The 22,859-nt window shown below is 35.1% G+C and overlaps 1 protein-coding gene across 1 annotated transcript; it reads right to left on the reverse strand.

The window, feature by feature from the left end:
• Positions 1-2,907: 2,907 nt before the first annotated feature.
• Positions 2,908-22,038, reverse strand: LOC127946889 (cyclic nucleotide-gated cation channel beta-1). Its single transcript, XM_052543711.1, has 30 exons — positions 21,931-22,038; positions 21,565-21,586; positions 21,361-21,424; positions 21,170-21,269; positions 21,022-21,041; positions 20,806-20,911; positions 20,025-20,049; positions 19,804-19,894; positions 17,725-18,121; positions 15,440-15,735; positions 12,789-12,947; positions 11,174-11,304; positions 10,755-10,917; positions 10,089-10,121; positions 9,798-9,896; positions 9,247-9,401; positions 8,769-8,960; positions 8,086-8,294; positions 7,952-8,002; positions 7,740-7,826; positions 7,582-7,646; positions 7,360-7,482; positions 6,840-6,981; positions 5,989-6,148; positions 5,784-5,881; positions 5,426-5,509; positions 5,126-5,244; positions 4,906-5,052; positions 4,559-4,751; positions 2,908-4,361 (listed from the first exon to the last, which is right to left on the reverse strand). Exons 1-30 carry the CDS (start codon positions 22,006-22,008, stop codon positions 4,182-4,184), a joined length of 3,789 nt encoding a protein of 1,262 aa, XP_052399671.1. The 5' UTR covers positions 22,009-22,038; the 3' UTR covers positions 2,908-4,181.
• Between the last annotated feature and the right edge of the window lie 821 nt (positions 22,039-22,859).

A 22,859-nucleotide genomic window follows, 5' to 3' on the forward strand; every position in this document is an offset into this window, starting at 1 on the left:
GCTTTCTGGGAAACGTAGTTTAATGAAAGACGGACTCTGACTTAGGATTTGGGTCGACAGATGGCGCAGTATTACATTTAAACGTAATATGAGCACATAAATGAGCCATACACATACATATACACGAATAACTTGTATACAGTGCCGGTATCCGGCCTGAAGGGTTGTGGGGGCCTAGGCAAGACAATGAAAATGGGCCCCACTAGTCATAGGAATTTGATGAGTGAAGAGAAAGCACATAAAATTTCAATATTGAAGTATGTAATATGTATTAATTATAACACATTCAAGAAGCATATGTAAAAATTTAAGCATAAACAAAATAAACATACTAATATTCCTAAATGACAAGAAATAAGGCCTAATTGATGATCACAACCCCCCCCCCCCCCCCCCCCCCCCCAAAAAAAAACCCCATTGCATTAGACATTGGATCCGGGTTTGTAATTATTTGTGACCATGTACAACAAAACTGAAAGGGTCATAAGGGTCAATTTAAGCTTTCCATTGATGTATTGTTTGTTAGGATCGGACAATATTTGGCCGAGATACATCTATTTGAAAATCTGGAATCTGAGGGTGCAAAAAAATCTAAATATTAAGCACATTTATATTGAAGTCCTTCAAAAATTAAGTTTTGATATATTTATGGGAGGAAATTTACATATCATCTTCATGGAACATAATCTTTACTTAAAATTCTAATGATTTTTGGCATGAAAGAAAAATTTATAATTTTGATCCATACAACGACTTTTGTTCTTATGATTGGTTTTGTGGTCAGGGTCACATTTAATGCACCATACTAAACTTGGCTAATATGACAAGTCGGTCTGTGATCATGGGGCATCATTGCATTCATAAAACAAGTACTAATAAATATTAGTTTTTTTTTTTTTTTTTTTTTGGCACTGGAAAGATACAGTTTGGATTCTGACTTCACTTTAATCTCTCTATCATTCTTTCATTTCAAATAAATTAAAAATAGCATCAGTGTGTAACAAGATTTCAAGATGTTATGAGAGAATATCCTCAGAGGTAAGATTAAGTCAATTCCAAAATCTGAACTTTAACAAGAAATGTTTTTCAAACTTTTTCTTTATTTACCAAAGATGGTAAAGAACACAGAATTTTTTGTGCCTTTTTTAGGGCTGCACAATTTGGACAAAAATGTGGTTGTTTTTATATATCAATATGACTAGATTATTGTTATAACTACATAAAAACATTAAACAAAACAATAAATATTGAAAATTATTGATTATTATCAATATATTTACAGAACCCTGCAGCATTAATTAATTAATTCTAACATTTATATAGCGCTTTTCTAAGCACTGAACTGTGATTGGTATGATCCCTTCACCGTGTTCATTGCTCCCCGAGCAGGGGAAATCCATAGATGTTAACTTCACTTCTGAACATTCATTCATGGATTTGAGCTGTGCCACCGCTTGCAACGTCTTCACACACAGATGAGTAGACATCATATACCTCTGTAAATAAATACAATTGAAATTTATATCTTGCACACTTTAATGCACTTTGAATGGAACATATACATTCGTTTTGAACTAGAATCATGGTGGAATATCCGGTGATGTCCACTTCGCAGGGCACTTATGGTAAAATAGAAAAAACATTGTACATGATAAAAGATACACTGATGCAGGGGGAGGTGTAGTGAATCTCAAAAAATTCAATGGACAACCTTACTGCTACGGGGTCCTCTCCTTAGAGGCAGGGCCTTAGTCGACCGCCTGTACTGCCTGTTGGATGGGTCGGCACTGCTTGTATACATTATATATAATATAACTATTATATAATAACATAATATGTTGCTTTTTGCATCAATGTACAGTATGTCTGCAATAATACATTGCATAAAGTTCAGTATTTTTTATCAGTACATACTTTAGATGCCTCCCTCCATCTCCATCTTCATCTGCTGGTGCCATTTGCTTTGTCTAAACTAAAACTGTTGATTTCCTTGTTACATTTATGATTGACAATTTATCAATTCATTTTAATGTATTCAATTAATGTTTATTAACATCTATTGCTATTAATATTAACCCAATAATAGCGGGGTCAGTTAAAACATTTTTAAGTGGGCCGCGCAAACATATGTGTGTGGTTGTGTGGGCCGCGAGTTGAAAAAGGTTGGGAACCACTGCTGTAGAGTAAGCATTAACAATTGCAATGTACTAAATTGACTATATTAAAGATTAATATTTCCCCATTAAATTTTGCAATAGGTTCAAGTTCATTATGATTTTTTACTAATTTAATTCCATCATAAAAGTTTTGACAATGTAAAAAAAAGTTACTTTTAAGCATTTGTAAATACTTTGTAAAAGTTTTACAAAACTTTTTACATTTAAAATCAGCTTGCTTCATGAGCTCCATGTTTTCCCTCAAGAGTTTAAGTTTGATCTAAGAACTCACTAAAATGATGACATTCCACTTGTTCATTAGAATATTAAGTATTCAAAATTGGACCTAACATCATTAAAATGTTCGACATCTTCATGATCCATATCCAATTTACTGAAATCTTCGTCACATTCTCAAGAAATCATCCACAATTTCTGCGCGCACTTTTGATACTTCTGACGAATGAAGTAGCTTAATTCTGAAGCGATGAATGAACGGCGATCGACCGATTCATAAGAGTCGAATGTTTTCAACGAGTCAATTCGACCTGTTCCCAGAAGTCGTCTGAATGATTCATTCACAAATTGGACTATATTGAAAACTCGGTTAACTAGTTTTGATATATTTTTATGGTAAAGTAATGAGTTAAATAAAAAAAAAAAAGATTAATTTATATTACATGTAAGAATTCTTGTTCTGCAATAAAAAAGGGAGAAAAAAGGCATTGAACAGCAGGGCATCAAAGATGAATAAACAGACAGACATACAATCGTTTATTTTAATTCTGTGACACAATTTCACGCTAGCCAAGTCATTTCAACTCACTCAACATTGACTTGGAGTACTATTATTATTTACAGTTATCTGAATTATTTACAGTTGAGTCTCTCAGCCCATAAAACATTTCAGCTACTAAGAATGAACTAAACACATATTTAACATTCTGCAACAGCAATATAACATAAATAATTAACAGTATCAGCAATTAACATTTTCACATACTCATAAAGCTTGTACAAAATGCCATGTCTAGCTGCTAGCTCAAAAGTATATATGCCATTTACATGTGATTGTCCAATAAGAACAACTAAATTCCCAGTCTTTGATGCACACTTCTGTATCAAGGAAGCTATAAAAACAAGAAAACGATTAAAAACAACTAATCAAAGAGAGTTTACATAAAAAAGGCAATTTAAATTTACAAACCTTCTGCCCATCTATTCTTGGTTCTGAAAAGCTGTTAACTATTTGATTTTGTTTCGTTAATGTCGGCGAAATCTTTCCACATTGTGAAAAAAAAAACGACAACAAAAAAAGCTTTTTCCGCTACATCTGGACATCATGAACAAAAGAATAAAATCACTTGTATTTCACATTTTGAAACCATTGTCTTCAGCACAGCAGACAGATGTTGCACAGAGAAACTAACCAACCTGAAGGAATAACAATAATTCCAAAAGATGCAGTTTATTCACAGAAAATGTTACAAAGTATTTGTGCATATCATATTAATATAACATCTTAAGTTTAGACCTACTCTGCTTCAAACAGGCCAAACAGCTGAAAATCATTGTGTTATTAAGTGAATCCTCAGGACACTGGCATAAAACTGGCAATAAATGCTACATAATGCTAAAAATATATGCGGTCATATAGCAGTGAGCACTGAGGGTGTGTACAGTGCAAAGTTTAGGGTTTATTAAGGCACTTATCAAACCAAAGACCAAAGCTAAAAGCAACCGGACATCCTGGGTCGACCTCATGGTTTATGCTAGTATGTTAGCTTATTGATGTATCAGAAGTTATATTCTGCTTATTATTGTATCATTAGTATATATTATGAATGAGAAAACTAAACGAGAAGACAGTTTTGTGCATTCCTGAGTTCACTGACTGTACCTGACCTCATGACCCGTTTCAGAAGCAAAACACTGAGCACAATAGTATCCTGCAAATTATTTTGATGGTCTCAGATGTCTGGGTTATTTCATGGCTGCTTTATTTGCCACTAGATTCCTTCTTTGCTATTTAGTTTCCTCCTCCACCGAACCCTCTTCAGCAAATACATTCCCGTCTCCAGCGCTGGTGGGGGTCGTGGGGATCTGTAGTGAGCTGTCTGATATCTGAGACAGAGTATCTGCGTCTTGATCTGAGTGCGGTTCATGGACTGGTGAGTCAGGTGCCGCAGAAGAAGAGAAGGAGTGCTACATAAATTAAATATATTATTATATTTTTTGTCTATCTAATATGTATAATTATATATGTATATATAAATTATAAAATATATATTTTACATATATTGTATTAACACACATGTAATTATTGCATATACTTTTTTCTTCTAAATTATTATATTAATTAAATTTAAATTATTTTTTGGGAGGGTCAAATTCATATGTACCTGCGAGGAGACACTCGATCTGTTGGTCCTACCCTTAAGTTTGGACCATGTCCCTTCAATTCCGGATTTCTCTGTCAGCTCTAGCGCTGCTTTTAACAGTTTGGGCGTCTCGGCAGGAGGAGGAATGATCGGGATGGGCTCCTTTTCTTCCTCTTTCTTCTCAGCAGGCTTTTTATCCTTCATCAACATTTTCCTTAAGGGCAAACAGCAGGTTACATACTATTTGAACAAAAGCTAGGGCTGGAAATTATCTAGTGAAATATCATTAAATCATCATAGAGGAAAATGAAAGGAAAAATGGGAAATGCTTTGTGGCTTGTTATTTTCCTTCCAGCAGTTGCACTCACCTTGCTTTCTTGCACAGCAGTTTCTGGGACTGTGGATAGTGCACCATGATTTCATTCAGGTCCCTTTTGGTCAAGATTAGAAGGTTAGCAAAACCACATGCTACGACATTAGCTGTCCGCCGGTTTCCTCCGCCCACAGCAAGCAAGCTTTATTGGAGAAAAATAAATTTAAGAGCAAATAATAGCAAATTTGACAAAAACTAAAAATAACAGCCCTTACCTGACCTCTCCAAACACAGCTCCTGCTTTCAGGGTCACAAAAACTGTCTTTCCATCAGGGCCACCGACTACCTGGACTTCCCCTGCCTTTATGATGTACATCTCACGGCCCACTTCATCCTATATATATAATATATATATATATATATATATATATATAAATATGTTTACATGAGAAATGTATATCTCTACCATTACTGCTATAGTAATTAGTTATATTTAATTATAAGTGATTTGTCTGCACAAACACAAGTACATCTGAATGTCTGTTATGCAGGCTAAACATCTTTGTGCTCCTTGCCTTCTTGCAGACATAGTCTCCTGGAAGGTACACCACTGATTTGAGACTCTTCAGCATGTCAAAGATCATCTGTCTATCACAGCCCTGAGAAAGACACAATGATGCAGGGAAAAAGAGATGCAGATAAGGAATACAGCAAAAAAGCCAAGGCAGGTTAAAGAATGAAAAAAAAAGAAAAAAAAGTGGATAACCTAAGACACTTTCAATTGTAAAAAAAAGGCCTATCTATTCATCCATCCAATTGTTTATTTGTTCTTCTAATTTTTATATTTCTTCTAAAATATAATTTACATTATACATACATACATACATACATACATATATATATTTACACAGAATTTGAAGTCTTAGCACTTGCCTGGAAGAGTGGCACTTTACTAATAATGTTGTAGCTGACGTCCACTGCTATATCCAGCCTCATCTTGTCAGGTAGTTGATCCAGTAGTTCTTGTTCATCTGCATTAAACCACACATTGTCCATTGTTATCTTAAGTTAACGAATGGCCATTATGGATGAATATCTTTAATGCATTTTGGCAGTGATGTGTGTTTTACAGTCTTACCCAGCATGCCTTGGGACTGCCAGGTGTAGCTGTACCAGGTTTTCACTCTGTTCTGCACATCTTTAGGGATGCGGTAGGAAGCCATGTACTTCACTGTGTTATCCACACAGGCACGATAGTTTGTCTGAGCCGCAGTCGCTGCACCAACAACATCTCTCATCTGACAACGCAAGCCTCGATCAATGATATTAAAGAGATAGTTCCCCCAAAAATCTAAATTCTGTCATTAATTACTGTCCCTCATGTTGTTTCAAACCCATAAGACCGCCATTCATCTTTGGAACAGAAATTAAGATATTTTTGATGAAATCCGAGAGCTTTCTGACCCTCCATAGACAGCTAAGTAACTTAAAGTTTAAGGAATAGAAAGGACATCATTAAAATTGTCCATGTGACACCAGTGTTTCAACCCTAATTTTATGAACCTATGGGAATATTTTTTGTGCACAAAGAAGACAAATATAAAGACTTTATTCAATTATTCAACAATTTTTCTCTTTCCTGTCAATGTCTGCTGCCATTAACAAGAGTATCATGATGAATGTGAGTGCATTCCTCTGCTTGTAAACAAGGAGCAGCACATCTGGGTTCAATGTCAGAATGTTGACTCCTGCATCAGCAGCACCACACACGTGTCGTGGTACTCTCGCGAATGGCGGTGGACACTGACAGGGAAGAGAAGAATTGTTGGATGAATTTGATGAACGAAGATGATTAAAGGTCTTACGGGTTTGAGAAGTCACGAGGGTAAGCAAATAGTGACAGAATTTTCATTTTTGGGTGAACTACCTCTTTAAATGGTACAGAAAACCAATCAGTTAATGCCTTTCACACCATGATAATGGCCTTACCTGACCAATCATGATGGAGAACACAAACACTCCAATAAAGTAATTGATGAGCTGAAACACAATCTCAAAAAGTGTTGTGGGTTCTGGCAGGCCACCAATGGTAAGCAAAGTCTTCACAGCAAAGTAGTAGCAGCGAAAATAACTGAAACGGACACAAAGTGATCAGATAAATATGATATAAAATCTAAACATAAACTAAAAACTGAAAAAAAATGACATTTGAAAATATTATGTTTAAAGATTAAATTTAAAAGGGGTCACATCATGGGAGAAATAGTATTTAAATTTATTTATCCTTTTTTTATCACCATGATTATGACATCAATTTCATTAACAATTACATTAGCATATGCACACAACTATGATAAACAACATTGTATTGGTGTGTCAATCTTTGCCAATCATAACAGAGGTCATTTAAATATATAATTCCTATAGCAGCAAAAACATGTAAACTGTTTTGGTGTAAAAACCTGGATTTGATGTAAATGAAAGCTAATAACAGAACTGATTCACATACTTATTGCCTTTCCCATCATAGGTCCATTCTGAGAAACCCAGACCTTCAAATGAAGAGCCCCAGTAGTACAGACAGGCATTGCAGTGGACAGCATAAAGTAGGTAGGTGGTGGTTCGAATAACTCTGATAAATGAAATGACAGAAAATGAACAAGCATAAACACTTCAAATAAACTATTAAATAAATACCCAATACACAGGTTTATTGAAGCAAACAGCTAACCTGTAAACGTAAGCGTTGGTCAGTATAGATTCCAGACGCTTGTTAAACTCAAAGAAAGACATAAACTGCAAAAAGAAAGGAGACATTAAAGAATTAACAAAATTCATCATTGACTGATCTTTATAAAGCCCAGTTCTAAGGTCAGAGTAGAAGCTTGCCTTCAGGATCCTGGGCAAGCGGAGAAGTGGATTAATCCCTGTTTTGAAGTAAAAAAGCTCCAGAGGAAGCAGACTGACCACATCCAGCTGCGACACAGGAAATGAGACCCTTAGACTACAGAATGTGTCCGGCAGCTTCAAATTTATTCAGTCTAGAAAAGTCCAAAACTTTGTATTTAATTTAACGGTAAATAGCATAAATGTCTCCTTACCTTGAATCGTACAGCTTTGATGTAATTATTTCTCATCTCTTTCTTGCTGGTCTAAAAACATATTTTTAAAACACCGGGGTAAAACAAAACATTTAGTTTACATATTCTAATATTTTGCCCTTGCCTATATTTACCACAATGTCTCCATGAAGCACAAACTGCAGTCTGGGTTGAAAGGTCAGGATGTCCAGTATATAGATGGCATCACATAAGTAATCAATCAACAGCCACACATGGATGTTATCTGGTGTTTGATATGGAAATGCCCAACGCACAGGAATCATCCACGCGTTCCAGTTAAACGCCAAAGACACGCAAAACAGCCAAAGTACGTAGATCAGATCTACAGAGAATACAGAGCAATGGAAGATTTCAGTGTTTATGTTACTCAGATGGTTTATGAAAAATAATTATTGTGGTGCACCAAAATGTTTATTTTAAACCAAACAAATTTTTGGAGTTGCAATGTTTGTTAATTTTTTTCTTATATTATTATTAATGAATTAACAAATATTATGATCATTAAATAAATTTAATTAAATCACCAATGTACACCAAAAATATCCCTTTATACAAAAGCATTTGTTTTTTTCTTTTCTTTTATAATTTATGAACCTAACGCCTAGATATCAAAGGCTTAAAATAATAATAAGAAAGGATGTGAAGTTCAGGAGAGAAAGGGCTTGAGATTTATGGGATTTATGGGATTAATGTTTAAGTGTGGAATGCCAAGACAGCTAAAATGTAGAAAATTATAGGCAAATCTTCAGGATTACAAAGAGAATAGAGGAGAGCAGGAGATGGGAGGAGTGCTCACTAGTGAAGGGGTCGATACTGGATGGAAAACGGTACTGCAGAAGCCGACTAGTCCTGGATTGAGGTTTCACTTTACACCACAGGAGCTTTGTTTTCTCCTCTTCTTTCTCACCAGGGGCTTCAGATTCCTCCTGCTCTGTTGTCTGCTCTGCAGGAGGTTCAGGAGGAGGAGCTGGAGCTTGCTTAGCTGGGGCTGTTCATAAAAGACCACATTAACCATATTTTCTTTTGTATAGCGCTTTTCACTATGCAATAAAGTCAAACATTTCTCAACATTTTTTTTTTAAATCAACTAGTCCCATATTAACTATGAACTAAGTTCAAGTAATTTTTCACAGCCATTGTCTAAAATCTGTAACTTTTGTCTTAAGAACTTTAAATGTACTGTTTTGTAAACAAACTCAATAATGAGAAACAATTTGCTAGAAAAGTGTGCATCTGCTGATGTTCTTTAAACTAAATGCCACTTGGTAACTCACAGTCGGGTGGTGTTTCATCATCAGAGTTATCTGGATCAGTCAGCTTCTCTTTAACTCGCTCTGTTCTCTCTTTGAACAGCTTGACCAGCTCCTGTAACCTCTCATTTACTACAGTACCAGTTTGGCTGGCTGAAGAGGATGCTCGTTGATTTAGCCTGAAGACAGAAGATATTACAGCATTTACCACCAAAATAAATAAATTAAAAAAACAAAATCCCATATATATATATATATATATATATATATATATATATATATATATATATATATATACACACATGTTAAGAGAAAATTGTTATTCTGAATGCAATGTAAGTCGCTTTGGAGAAAAGTGTATGCTAAATGCATAATTTAAATTGAAATAAAAAAAAAATTTGCTCTTGGTATTCTAAAAGCACATTATACTATGTTTAGCTTATATCTATAATGTGCCCAACTTGCCTCTATCTGTAATTTGTTTTGTGCCACATTGTATAAATATAGAATATTTCAATTCCATGCATTCATGTTAATTTCACATTCTAAAAGAGTATTTAGTATTTATTAGTTACCCATCATCTGCACTTGAGATGGTACTCTGGTTTCGCAAGACTTGGACTGCAGTTTCTAACTTCTCCTTTTCCTCATCATCTTGTGAGTAAAGTCTCTTGCTGTAAGAAGAGCACAAGATGACAAGTTATGATGGGGCTCTACAAGTTTAATTGGACAAGTTACATTAAATGCACTGGAAAAAAAAATCTTGTATATGATAAGGTAATGAGAAAGTCTTGCACACAAATGCACAAAATGAAGTGGAGAATATGGAGTGGATTATTTTGACAGACTTATTTAAAGCATCTTACATCTTGGTCCAAACTGTCTGTGGTTTTCTCTCTCTTCATCCAGTGCAAAATGTATGTGCAATATGTGTAAGTATGTGCGTGAGTGCATGAGATTGTGTGTACAGACAACAGAACAGAAAAGAAACAAAACTCAAATCAATATTTGTGTACCAGTTGGGCTTTTCACAGTTAACTTTCTTTATTCAATGTTTCTGCTAATTCTGCACTTCATGATGCTGAGTAGTCAGGTTTCCAGATTTTCCCACTCTACATTTGCAATCCCTGGATTAACATTATGATTTGCATATTTTTAGGAACATTGATAACATCTAATGAGTAAAGCACTTGTGACTTTAATAGTTTCCCTCAGACACTAAAACCACACATTAAGTGGAAGTTTCTATAACACAGACTAGCGTTCGCATCAGAAACTCAGAACTGAAGGACTTCATGTAAGCACATGTTCAGTGCAGTACAAATGTCCTAAATATTTACACTTCAAGTGTGGTTACATTTACCATCGTTCGAAATTTGGTCATATGAATTCACCACATTGATAAACCGAAAGCTACTTGATTTGAAAGTGACTTCAGTGTGAGCTGTGCTTCACACATTACTTTTTTCTTTTTTTGTTAATGTAACAATGGTTTCCTACATTCATTGTTTAATGAAACAAGGCAGATTTACCTTGTCCGATTAGCTTTACGGGCACCAGGGACAGTGAGGGTTTTGAGGTTGGGGTCCTGTGGGTTTATTATTGGTGGTATGGGATGAGATCTTCTTATTTTGCCTCGGTCGGAGTCGACATCTTCCACATTCACGGCTGGGTGCACCCTCAGTCTGGAGCTCACTGGAGATTAGACGATGCTCAATAAAGAAACATACAAGAAACCTTGACACTGGCACCTTCAGTAGCATCCTCTTTTTAACTTACCTTAATGTAAAATGGACCTTAGAGCTTGAGGTCAGTGGTTGGAATATAAAGAGGTCACTTTGGTCACTACAGGCACACACAACCTAGTTTTCCCTAACTCACATTTGGCATCAAGGCATAAGCAAAACATAGCACAGATTAGTCTAACAAAAAAGGCAACAATGTGGATCACCTGAGGGTCTAGCAGAGGTGGGGTCATCCTCAATGTGGAAGACAGGGTTGGAGACGCCTGACAACTGCTTGGAAGGGGTGATGGGTGGAAGACGGGGGTAAGAGGGCACATTGGGCAGGTCTAGGACAGAGCTTGGGGAAGAGGGTGAAGGGGTACAAGGGGAATGGAGTGGGGACTGGTGAACAAGACGGTTCAACTCCAAATCCCTAGTCTCCTGCGATTGCTCCTTGGCCATCCTGTTCCGGCTTAAGTTTGTTGAGATGGCTCTTAATGTTAGAATATCACTCCTGGGCACACTGTGGAATGCTGGAGATCTTCTATGGAATGCTGGCTATCTTTTGTGGGATGCTGGATATTTTTTGTGGAACGCTGGAGAGTTGTTGCGGAATGTTGGAGACCTGTTGTGGAAGGATGGAAAACCGTGGAATGCTGGTCAGCCTTTGTGGAAAAATGGATACCTTTTGCGGGAGGTTGGATATTTGTTGTGGAATTTTGGACAGCTGTTGTGGGAGGCTGGATAACTGCACGGGGGAAGCTGGGAAAATGAGGAGCACTGAAAAGCGTCTGGTTTGGGAATTGTGGGGTGATTTTGGAGAATCGCTGGGAAATTCGTTGAGGGAGCTGTGCCAGTTGAGAAGGAAGCGACGGCAGCTGTTGGGTGATTTGAGAGAGAGCAGGAGGCGGATTGGGCATGGAAGGCACTCTGGGCAAAGTGACATCGATGTCTTTTAAGAACTGGTTGAAGTTGTCAAGGGACTGTGGCGCATATGGTACACGCATGAAACATCTCTTCAGAACATCACATCTGGAAGGGACTGTGGGGACAGCAGCATATTGTCAATAATATTATTCTATGTTACATGAAAGGCATCCAATATTTGATGCTCTGTTATACAGAAAATTCTGAGAATAATATCTGGAAATGCCAATTACAGTGGACCCAAAATGTATTGAATTAAATAAAATATCAAACCATGTGACAGTTATTTTAAAGAAATATAACACAAGAACACTTTTCAAGCAAAAATATTCAACAAATAAATTCGTTGGGTTAACAAAATAATAAATCTATAGAAATGCCAGAACTCAATGGTACAGATTTTTTTCTGCTTACCCAGTTGGGCTATCAGTTCAGTTTTCTACTTTCCCTGCCAACATTTTCACAGACACAGGACTAAAAAGTATGAATTTATGATTTTATAGGCTGTTTTTTATTAATTATAATATATATACACATTACACTTTCTGGTTGTCAGAAGTTGGGGGGAAATGTCCATAGTTAACATGAACTACAGTGCAATGACAGTGCAACTCCAGAGGGAGATTTATGTACTTGGTGTACACACTGAATAATTTGTATGGAAAAAGTCACAAAAGTAAAACAATCTAAGAGAGATAAAGCTGTAGGACTAACAAGAATTCCTAGTCAGAGCAACTCAAGTGGTAGATCATTGTGCTTATCAAGCGCAAGGTTGGGGGTTCGATTCCCCGGGAACACATGATAGGTAAAAATTGATAGCCTGAATGCACTGTAAGTCGCTTTGGATAAAAGCATCTGCTAAATGCATAAATTTAATTTTAAATTTAAGTTAGATGGAGTGTAGACATGAATTACCGGTGAATCAGTTCGTGAAAAAGAGGTGCTGGTAATGGACTGAGGTTGCTGGGTGATCGGCTCAGGTTCTTCTTCAGGTTCACTGGAGTTCCTGGGATCCTCCTTCTCATGAAGCTCCTCAGGCTCAGGTTCAGATTCAGATTTAGGCTCTGGTTCTTCCTGTAGAGATGAAGAGGACTTAAACTCCTCCACTGGGGTTTCAACTGTCACCGCAGTGTCTATAGCCTCTGCCTCGTCTTTCTGGAACAAACTCCTTAACTAAATGTGCTTGACACCTGTGGAAACACAAGACATGATGGCAGACATCCGCTATTATATAAACAACAGGCTAATCACATTAATAAGCAACTAACACATCTGTCTCTGCTATGTATAAACCTACATAACCTCAGTTAGGCTGAGATGTGCCTGTATTGATTTCCAAAAATCTCAATTTTCTTGTTAAGTTTAAACATTTCCAAAATATTATAAAACAATACGTTTTATATATACGTAACTGCGTCATAATCCTGTTATTATAACGAACATACTCTGAAATCAGACGCGGTTTCTGAGCGCATCAGGTGATGCAGTGTCCATATCCATATATTTTTGTGCCGTTTGTTTATACATTAACGCGATAGAAGTTTTATGATATGTTGACGCGATTAACTAGAAAGATAAAAATGAAGAAACTGCGCCATTCTTTACTTGAGACGACGCAGAATACAAGCATCAGAGGCGCGATTAGTAACTATAGCAACAGCAGAGGGGTCATCGCGTGCCTCTATGGGATGCGATGCGGTTGCTAGGACACGACATAATCTTTAAGCAGTGCGCCGGAAATGCATGAGCTGTTTATGCGTGGAATTATTTTAAAAAACACAGATCTAAAAATACAGAAACCCTACTTAAATTCATTTTGTTTTGCAAACAAAGACTAAAGCACTAAAACATGTTTTCTACAAGGAAATCATAAAAAGAAATAAAATAATAATAATAATATATATATATATATATATATATTTTTTTTTTTTTTTTTTTTTTTTTTTTTAAAGAAATTATGATGTTAGTCTTCCCAGCATGAACTAACAAATATGCTTGTTATTCCTGATTTACTTGTTCATCAACTATCATGTTTATTATAATTCTTCATATGTCTTACTCTGCAATTTAATTCCATATGACTTCTACATCACTTTCCTCTTCCTGCAGCACTTGTAATCTGTGACACAGAAATATTAAAGTTATTAAGGTTTTGGTATTGTATTAAGGATGTTATCAAATATTTAGTATTAGGGGGACAAATGGGGAAATTTCAAGAATTGTTCACTGAAAACCCATCAGCTTTCAATGTTGAAAACAGTTGTGCTGCTTAATATTTTTGTGAACAACATGATACTTTTTTTGATGATTAGAAAGTTGAAAAGAACAGCACTTATTTTAAATATTTTGTAACATGAATAAAATTTATAAATGTTTTGAATATTACATACCCATATCTTTGAATGGTAGTGTATCATGATTTCCACAAAAATATTCAGAAGCAAACACTGTTTTTAACATATATATTTTTTCTAAATATATGCATAAACAGTATATAAATTTATTGATTTTTTGTTTGTGTGCATGAATTACTCTTGATCAGCATCTTCTGGCTCTTCTGCTATGGTTTGAATGCCAAACCGTGCATGTGCCAACTCTCTGACAGCCATCTCTGCTGTCTGACGTGCCACCTCTTCTGCCATTCAGGCCCTCGCCAGACGCTCATGTATCAACCTACAGCAGAGAACAGCAACACACACAGATAAGTCTGGTTTTCACTCTTTAAGGATTAGTTCAACCCCAAAATGTACTCAACCTCAGGCCATCCAATATGTCAGTAAGTTTGTTTCTTAATCAGAACAGATTTTGACAAATTCATCATTACATCATTTGTTCACCAGTGGATCCTATGCAGTGAATGGGTGCCGTCAGAATCACAGTCCAAAGAGCTAATAAAAACATCACAATAATCCACACGACTCCAGTCCATCAATTAACGTCTTATGAAGAGAAAAGCTGTGTGTTTGTAAAAACAAATCCATCATAAAGATGTATTAGATTTTAAATCGCTTCTGACCAAAATAGAAGTCCAAAATATGTTATCCTCTAACATCGTAATCCACTTATTATTTATTTGTTTAAAACAGTTTTTGCTTGCAAACGGTGCTTGATCTGTGCATATTTCACTCCTGATTCAGATGAGATAACTTTTTTTTTACTGGCGTAAGCAATATTATGGATAGAGGACTCATATTTTAGCTGAAGGCAATGGTTTAAAGTAAAAAATGCCTTGATGATGGAATTTCTTACAAACAGGCAGCTTTTTGTTTCACAAGACATTAACTGATGGTTTGTGTTTTATTGTGTGATGTTTTTATCAGCTGTTTGGACCCTCATTCTGACGGCACCCATTCACTGCAGAGGATTCACTGGTGAACAAGTGATGTAATGCAAAATTTCACCAAATCTGTTCTGATTAAGAAATACACTTTTGTAAATCTTGGATGGCTTGAGGGTGAGTAAACTTTCAGCAAATTTTCATTTCTAGGTGAACGCTTCCTTTAAGTCTGTTACTTTAAATACTTCAAGCTGCCACTGATACTCTCCAAATACGAGAGTGTTATTACCGTTCGTCCATAATTAATATAGCGGTGTCCTCTGCCTCTCTCCTGATGCTCTCAATCATAGGTGTCCACCGTGCAGTTTGGGACTCTGCGTCCTCCAGTTCTATGTGTGCTTGTGAGGGTGTGGTGGCACTCAGTGGAAGAGTTTGTTCTGGTGACCAGGGTGTTTGTGGTTGGGACTGAGGTTGTGAATTTGGCGGTGAGTTCGCGGTTGGACATGATTCCTTTTCTTGAGCCTCATCTTCAGAGTCAACCTCTTCAAGAATGAGGTCTGTAGGAGCTGACAGAACACTGCCTTGCTAAAGATACAACCATGCTTGAAGACTGTCTTAAAACTTAACATAAAAAAAAAAATGATGTGATTCTGTGGAGTACAATATTTTATATTCATTACTGCGCTGGTTTTTGTCCTCTTAAATTTAATGTGATGAGGTATTTTGAAACAAAACTATTATACAGGTCAATATTTATACCTGTTTTGCTTCAATAATTTCTGCACTTTTAACATTTCAAACATCAGTCCACACTGGCATTTGAGTGTATAGAAACATCTGTAAGATTAAAAAAAGTCAAAGTTATCTGCATGTGTTTTTCAAAGGAATTTTATTATTATTATTATTATTATTATGCCAATAGAAACGGAACCCTTTACACATGAGTGCAATTATGTATTTTCCTTTATTAGTCAAATGCATTAATACAATATTACAATAACATTAAGTATATAAAAGTATTTATATACATCAAATACATACAGAATAAATGACAATAATTCAAAACATACAAAGTATTCAAAAAAACATTAAACATTTGGGGTCAGTAAGATTTTTTTAAAGGAAATTAATGCATTTATTCACCAAGGATGCATTAAATTGATAAAAAGTAACAGTAAGACATTTATATTGTTACAAAAGATTTATATTTCTAATAAATGCTGTTCTTTTTAACTTTATATGCATTAATGAATCCAGAAAAAAAAGTATCATGGTTTCCGTGAAAATATTATGCAGCACATAATTACTTTTAACACTGATAATAATAATACTAATATTTGTTTCTTTTTCAGCAATTTAGCATATCAGAATGATTTCTGAAGGATCATGTGACACTGAAGACTAGAGTAATGATTCTGAAAATTCAGCTTTGCATCACAGGAATAAATTACATCTTTAAATATTCAAATAGAATTCAGTTATTTTAAACTATAATAGGTTTTCACAATATTTCTATTTTTCCTGTATTTGTGATCAAATATATGCAGCCTTGGTGAGCATGACAGATTTATTTGAAATATATATATATATATATATATATATATATATATATATATTTTATATTTTAAATCTTACTGACCCAAAACTTTTGAACGGTGATGTACATGTCTTAAAAGCAGCCTGAAAAGCAGTCACAGAGTATAGCCACAATTATAAGTCAAGGCAATACAACTTTTTATTTATTTATTTATTTTTTATAATAGTGTGTTCATTCTACACTTTCATTTGAGTTTTTATTTTAACACATATTAGGGAAACTTGCTGTAAAGTGAATGATAATTACATCTCAATGTTGTAAGACATGTACACTCATGCCAATCTAAATGTCCCTTTATAAAGATCACTGCTGCAACAACAAACACCCATCTGAGAGATGCCAGCTATTCATACAAAATTGAGTCTAACTTGAAGATAAACATAAATGTTATTAAAAATATATATTTGTTTTTGGTTAGTTATACATTTATATATATATATATATATATATATATATATATATATATATATATATATATATATATATATATATATATTTGTAATACAGTACAGAGAAAGTCATTACATTCAGGATATTTTCATAGCTGCCTGGTCATTCAAGAAAGCTACAAAGTCACTGTTCTTCAAATGCATCTGTCTCCACTGTCCGTTTGTCTGTGACTGTGTACTGCTGTGTTGCACTCTCTCTCCTTTTGTTTAAAGGGTTCTCAGTGTCCTCTCCCCTGTAACAGAAGGAGAAGATGGACTGAGTTACTTGTGTTTTGATGCCTCACAGAATAGGTGAAGTTGTTACACATGCAGTGATCTTTCTGTGTTCTCATATTCTACTGAAACCATCCTACAGTTTCCAAAACTGAGTTTTTTATTAAAAACTGGTTTAAACAGTGTAAAAAGATGAAAATCTTACTTACCATTTTGCACAATCTTCTCATCCTCCTGGTGGAAAGAAAAGGAGTCATTTTGGAGAAACGTCTATTAAACTTTAACTAATTGCACCTCACTTACCAAACACCCTTATTTGTTTTTAAGCACTGGTTGTGGCATTGAAAGACCCAGACCCTGAACAATCCAACCGATCATACTGGAAACAAGAGGGAACATCAAGTGGACATCCATGCCAGTTTTGCAAAAGAGTTCATCAAATTTGACGTGACTCACCTTGGAGTTTTTGAATCGATCTCTGTCACGCTGGTTTCTGACTCTGGAGGAGGTGAATAAACTGAACCAATCCAAACATGAAGCTAAACAGTTACAATGCTTGAAAATGTAGCATAAGATTATGTATCGTACAATTTGAACAATACCTTTGTTTGAGCACTGTGATGACCTTGGCGTGGAAGAAGTGGAACTTGGGGATCTGGTCACATGGTGCGGAACAGCGTTCTGGAAGCCGCTCTTTATCCAGCTCATTACACTGCTTACAAATTGAAATAAGCATTAGTGTTTCTTAAAGATATGCCAGTGGCTTAAAGGAATAGTTCATTCAGAAATTAACATTTTCGGAAAATTTACTTATCCTCAGAGCATCCAAGATATACAAACTCGATTCCAAAAAAGTTGGGACACTGAACAAATTGTGAATAAAAACAGAATGTAATGATGTTGAAGTTTCAAATGTCAATATTTTATTCAGAATACAACACAGATGACATATCAAATGTTTAAACTGAGAAAATATATCATTGTAAGGGAAAAATAAGTTGATTTTAAATTTCATGGCATCAACACATCTCCAAAAAGTTGGGCCAAGGCCATGTTTACCACTGTGTGGCATCCCCTCTTCTTTTTATAACAGTCTGCAATATACCTTATTGCATATACCTTTTAGCATTGATGGTGCCTTTCCAGATGTGTAAGCTGCCCATGCCACACGCACTCATGCAACCCCATACCATCAGAGATGCAGGCTTCTGAACTGAGTGCTGATAACAACTTGGCTTGTCCTTGTCCTCTTTAGTCCGGATGGATCATGTTTAGATTTGGCTTCTTTTTTTGACCTATTGAGTTTTAGCCGACAACGGCGAATGGCACGGTGGATTGCGTTCACCGACAATTTGTTCTGGAAGTATTCCTGAGCCCATGCTGTGATTTCCATTACAGGAGCATTCCTGTATGTGATGCAGTGTAGTCTAAGAGCTGAAGATCACAGGCATCCAGTATGGTTTTCCGGGCTTGACCTTTACGCACAGGTTTGTTCCAGATTCTCTGAATCTTTGGATGATATTATGCACTGTAGATGATGATAACTTCAAACCCCTTGCAGTTTTTCTCTGAGAAACTCCTTTCTGATATTGCTCCACTATTTTTCGCCGCAGCATTGGGGGAATCAGTGATCCTCTGCCCATCTTGACTTCTGAGAGACACTGCCAGTCTGAGAGACTCTTTTTATACCCAGTCATGTTGCCAATTGACCTGATAAATAGCAAATTGGTCCTCCAGCTGTTCCTTATATGTACATTTAACTTTTCTGGCCCCTTATTGCTACCTGTCCCAACTTTTTTGAAATGTGTAGCTCTCATGAAATCCAAAATGAGCCAATATTTGGCATGACATTTCAAAAAATATCTCACTTTCAACATTTGATATGTTATCTATATTCTATTGTGAATAAAATATAAATTTATGAGATTTGTAAATTATTCCATTCATTTTTTACTCACAATTTGTACAGTGTACCAACTTTTTTGGAATCGGGTTTGTAGATGAGCTTGTTTCTTAACAGTAAGAGATTTGGAGAAATGTATCTTTACATCACTTTTGTTTCTTACAAAAAACACAGCTTTCACATCAAATGATTTTAATTGATGGACTGGAGTTGTGTGGAATTTTGAATGTTTTTAATCATCTGTTTGACGGCACCCATTCACTGCAGATAATCCACAAGTGATAGAATGTTACATTTCTATAAATCTGTTCAAATGAAGATACAAACTCATCTTGGTTGGCCTGAGGGTGATTTTATGTCCCTGTATATGATTTTGATTATTAGTAATAGTGATGCTTGTCTAAGCAAAACACTTTTAATAAACTTAAGGCACCCAATTTGCAACTAACATTGTCATCATTTCCACCTGTGTGCTTCACTGAATGACTCACTTAGGAGGGAACTGAGCGGTTGGTTCCACTTCAGATGCCTCGTCTTCTGACATCAGTTCTACTACTGGTATATGTGGTAAAGCCTCTTGATCTGGTGTAAGAGATACAGAGTAAATATAGTTTACTCTCTGAATACTGAACACACCACAGAGTTTATTAATTTATCTTTGGCTGTTCATGCTTTGACTGTTTTTGTTAATTCGAACTGACTGATAACACACCTGGGAGGTCCTTTGCCTCATAAACCTGAAGCAAATAGAAAAAGAAAGGAAGACAAAGGAAACAGCAGAAAATGATTCATTTTGATTTGCAAGAATTCAACGCTTTTAAAATGTATCAAATAAAGTTACTATGTTTAATTTAATTAACTATTTAATGAAAGTTTATAGTTTCAGTGAACAAAGTTTCATTTGCTATATTATTTTTTTATTATTAATAATAACAAATATTTTATACTTTTTTTACACTCTTAAATATATCCTTAATGACATTTTAAATGATTAAATATAATAAATATTAATCAGTTAATCATTATTTTTGACCTTAAGTAAATAGAAAAAGTCAATGAAAACAAGTAAAACAAATATTGAAAATTATTAATTTTCAAAGAAGTTATTCAAATATATCATATAAAGTTACTATTTATAACTCTAATTACTTATAATAATAATAATAATAATAATAATAATAATAATAATAATAATATGCATATATAGTTTCAGACAAGCCAACAATCAAAGTTTGTTTTGGTGACTTTTTCTTTTCTAGCTATATATTCAATAACTATAGTTTCCAAATTAATAATAATATAATATTAAAAATAGACATATATATATATATATATTTTAGTAATAATAAAGTAAAGTAAAATAAAATTTAAAACATTAATTTATCTTTAAACATATGCACTGTCTAAGCTTTTATAAATGTATTAAAGTTTGGATTTATATTTATTTTGGTTATTTCTAATATTCTAACAAGTCTTGCACATAGTTTGCTAACCTCTGTGACTTCTTCAGATTCTGGACTCTTGTCCTGTATGTATTTCTCATCCGGCTGCGGGACCACTTCTCCAATTCCCTGTGTGATCCAGCCAATAACTCCAGCCCTGGCAGACAGAGAGAGCTCAGGCTATGCGTGTGCTGCAAATACACTCGATGGACAATGATTCTTCAATTGCACTGATGTTCATGATAGGAGTACTGTTCATCACCTTACCTGTCTACAGACCCTTCATCCTGAAGTGACCGCAAGATGGTTAAGAGACAAGTTCATGCGAAGAATTTTTTTATTTTTAATGCACATTAATATGCAACACTAAATGGTATTAAATATCAAACTACTTTAGTTGACACTAAATCAATACTTTTGCATCAGAGTTGGCTCTCGTAAGAAGTGGACTCCCGGGCAGAGGCAGTGCGCTGGCAAAACCATTGGAGATCCAGTTCAACATAGCATTCTGAACACTGAAATAAACAGATTTCAGCATGTTTCATATGCAGACAGTTGGAGAATGTCTTCTTGTATACTTTATGGGATAGATAGGTTAAGACTCACCTATCTTTTGATGTTTGAGATGACTGGTCTTCCTTACTGCCTGTTTTGGATGAACTGAACTTATCTGCATGACAATAAGAGAGAAATAGTCTCATTGTGCATTAGTATCAAAACTACATTTTGATTGATTATATAGTACTTGTGCTTCACATTAAACCTAATCACGTTAAAACATTTAAATCAGTAATAGTGGCATAAATTTACCTCGATTTGATGTTTTCCCATTCTTCAGAGAAAAACCGGGGAGATATAAGAATTGGAGGTTTAATTTATTAAAGTACATTTATTATGTCTCTTTTTTTTTTTTTTTTCTCATGGTTAATGAAGTTAGAACAAAACCATTCAGATTAATTTTAGATCTGGCCATTTTTACACTTTTATAGGTATAATAGAGAAAGGAAACAGGAATAGTGAGGTGTGGGAATAGGATTAGAAAATGTTGCATGCTAGGCTCGAAACTGAATTACCCACATAAGCACCATGACTCAATATGTCAGAACATGTGCGCTAACTGCTAGGGCTGGGGTCTCAAACTATTCTTTGAGTAATTTACAGTAAGTGTGGATTTACCGCCGTGATCGCCTCCTCCCCCAGATCCTCCTGTGTGTCAGGAGGATGTGGCACGACCTTCACCACCCAGTTAAACATCCTGAGACTCTGTTAAATCAATAAATATCTCTTAAACACACTGATGAAGGAATAGACTATGGAAAAATGCCATAAAATCCCATTGTTTGCATGTGAAGTCAACGGGCTGTATATATGAAAAAAACAATCTTAACTTGAACTAAAACCCAGGACCCTTCATCGGAGCTAATTCATAATTCACATGCTTCAGTCAACAGTATTTAAAGACAAGGAGAAGGATTTTATCCTTGGGAAAGCCCAATGAAGTTTCTATTCATCCAAACTAATAGGGAACCACACAACAGTTTCAGAAATAGATTGATGTCACATTTGCCACATCCTTTAGCAAACACAAGAGGTTTGAAACAATGAAAGCAGTTTTTTTATGAGTCTGCAGACTAGTTCTCATGATAGGCTTGCTCTAAAATTATCAGACAGATTTGGACCCAAATGTCTCATATAAAATACAATGATGTTATGAAAAACAGACCCAGTAAGGCAAGCATTAAAATGATTAGCAGTCAGCAGAGGCAGTGGAGGGGTGTTCAGGAAGTCAAGCAAAAGTCAGATAATCATTTCTTTGATCTTTCACTCTGTCCATTTAAATGTTTGCACAAAGCAAAATGAACTAATCGATCAAGTTTAGCCCAGGGGATTAAGATGCGCTAACAATATTATTGTTTTTAATAAATGTATTATTGTTTATTCTATTTCATATTAGTTCCTAATGTATTAGTGTGTCAACTTTTACAACTTTAAATATTAAGAAATGTATTTGTGAACACTAGGTACAGTTCAAAACTTTGGAGTCAAAAAAAAAAATATATATATAAAAAAAAACAATAGTACTTTTATTCAGAAAAAAAACTAAA

The sequence above is a fragment of the Carassius gibelio genome, chromosome A25, assembly GCF_023724105.1.
Source record: "Carassius gibelio isolate Cgi1373 ecotype wild population from Czech Republic chromosome A25, carGib1.2-hapl.c, whole genome shotgun sequence".
In the NCBI taxonomy this organism is placed as follows: Eukaryota; Metazoa; Chordata; class Actinopteri; order Cypriniformes; family Cyprinidae; genus Carassius; species Carassius gibelio.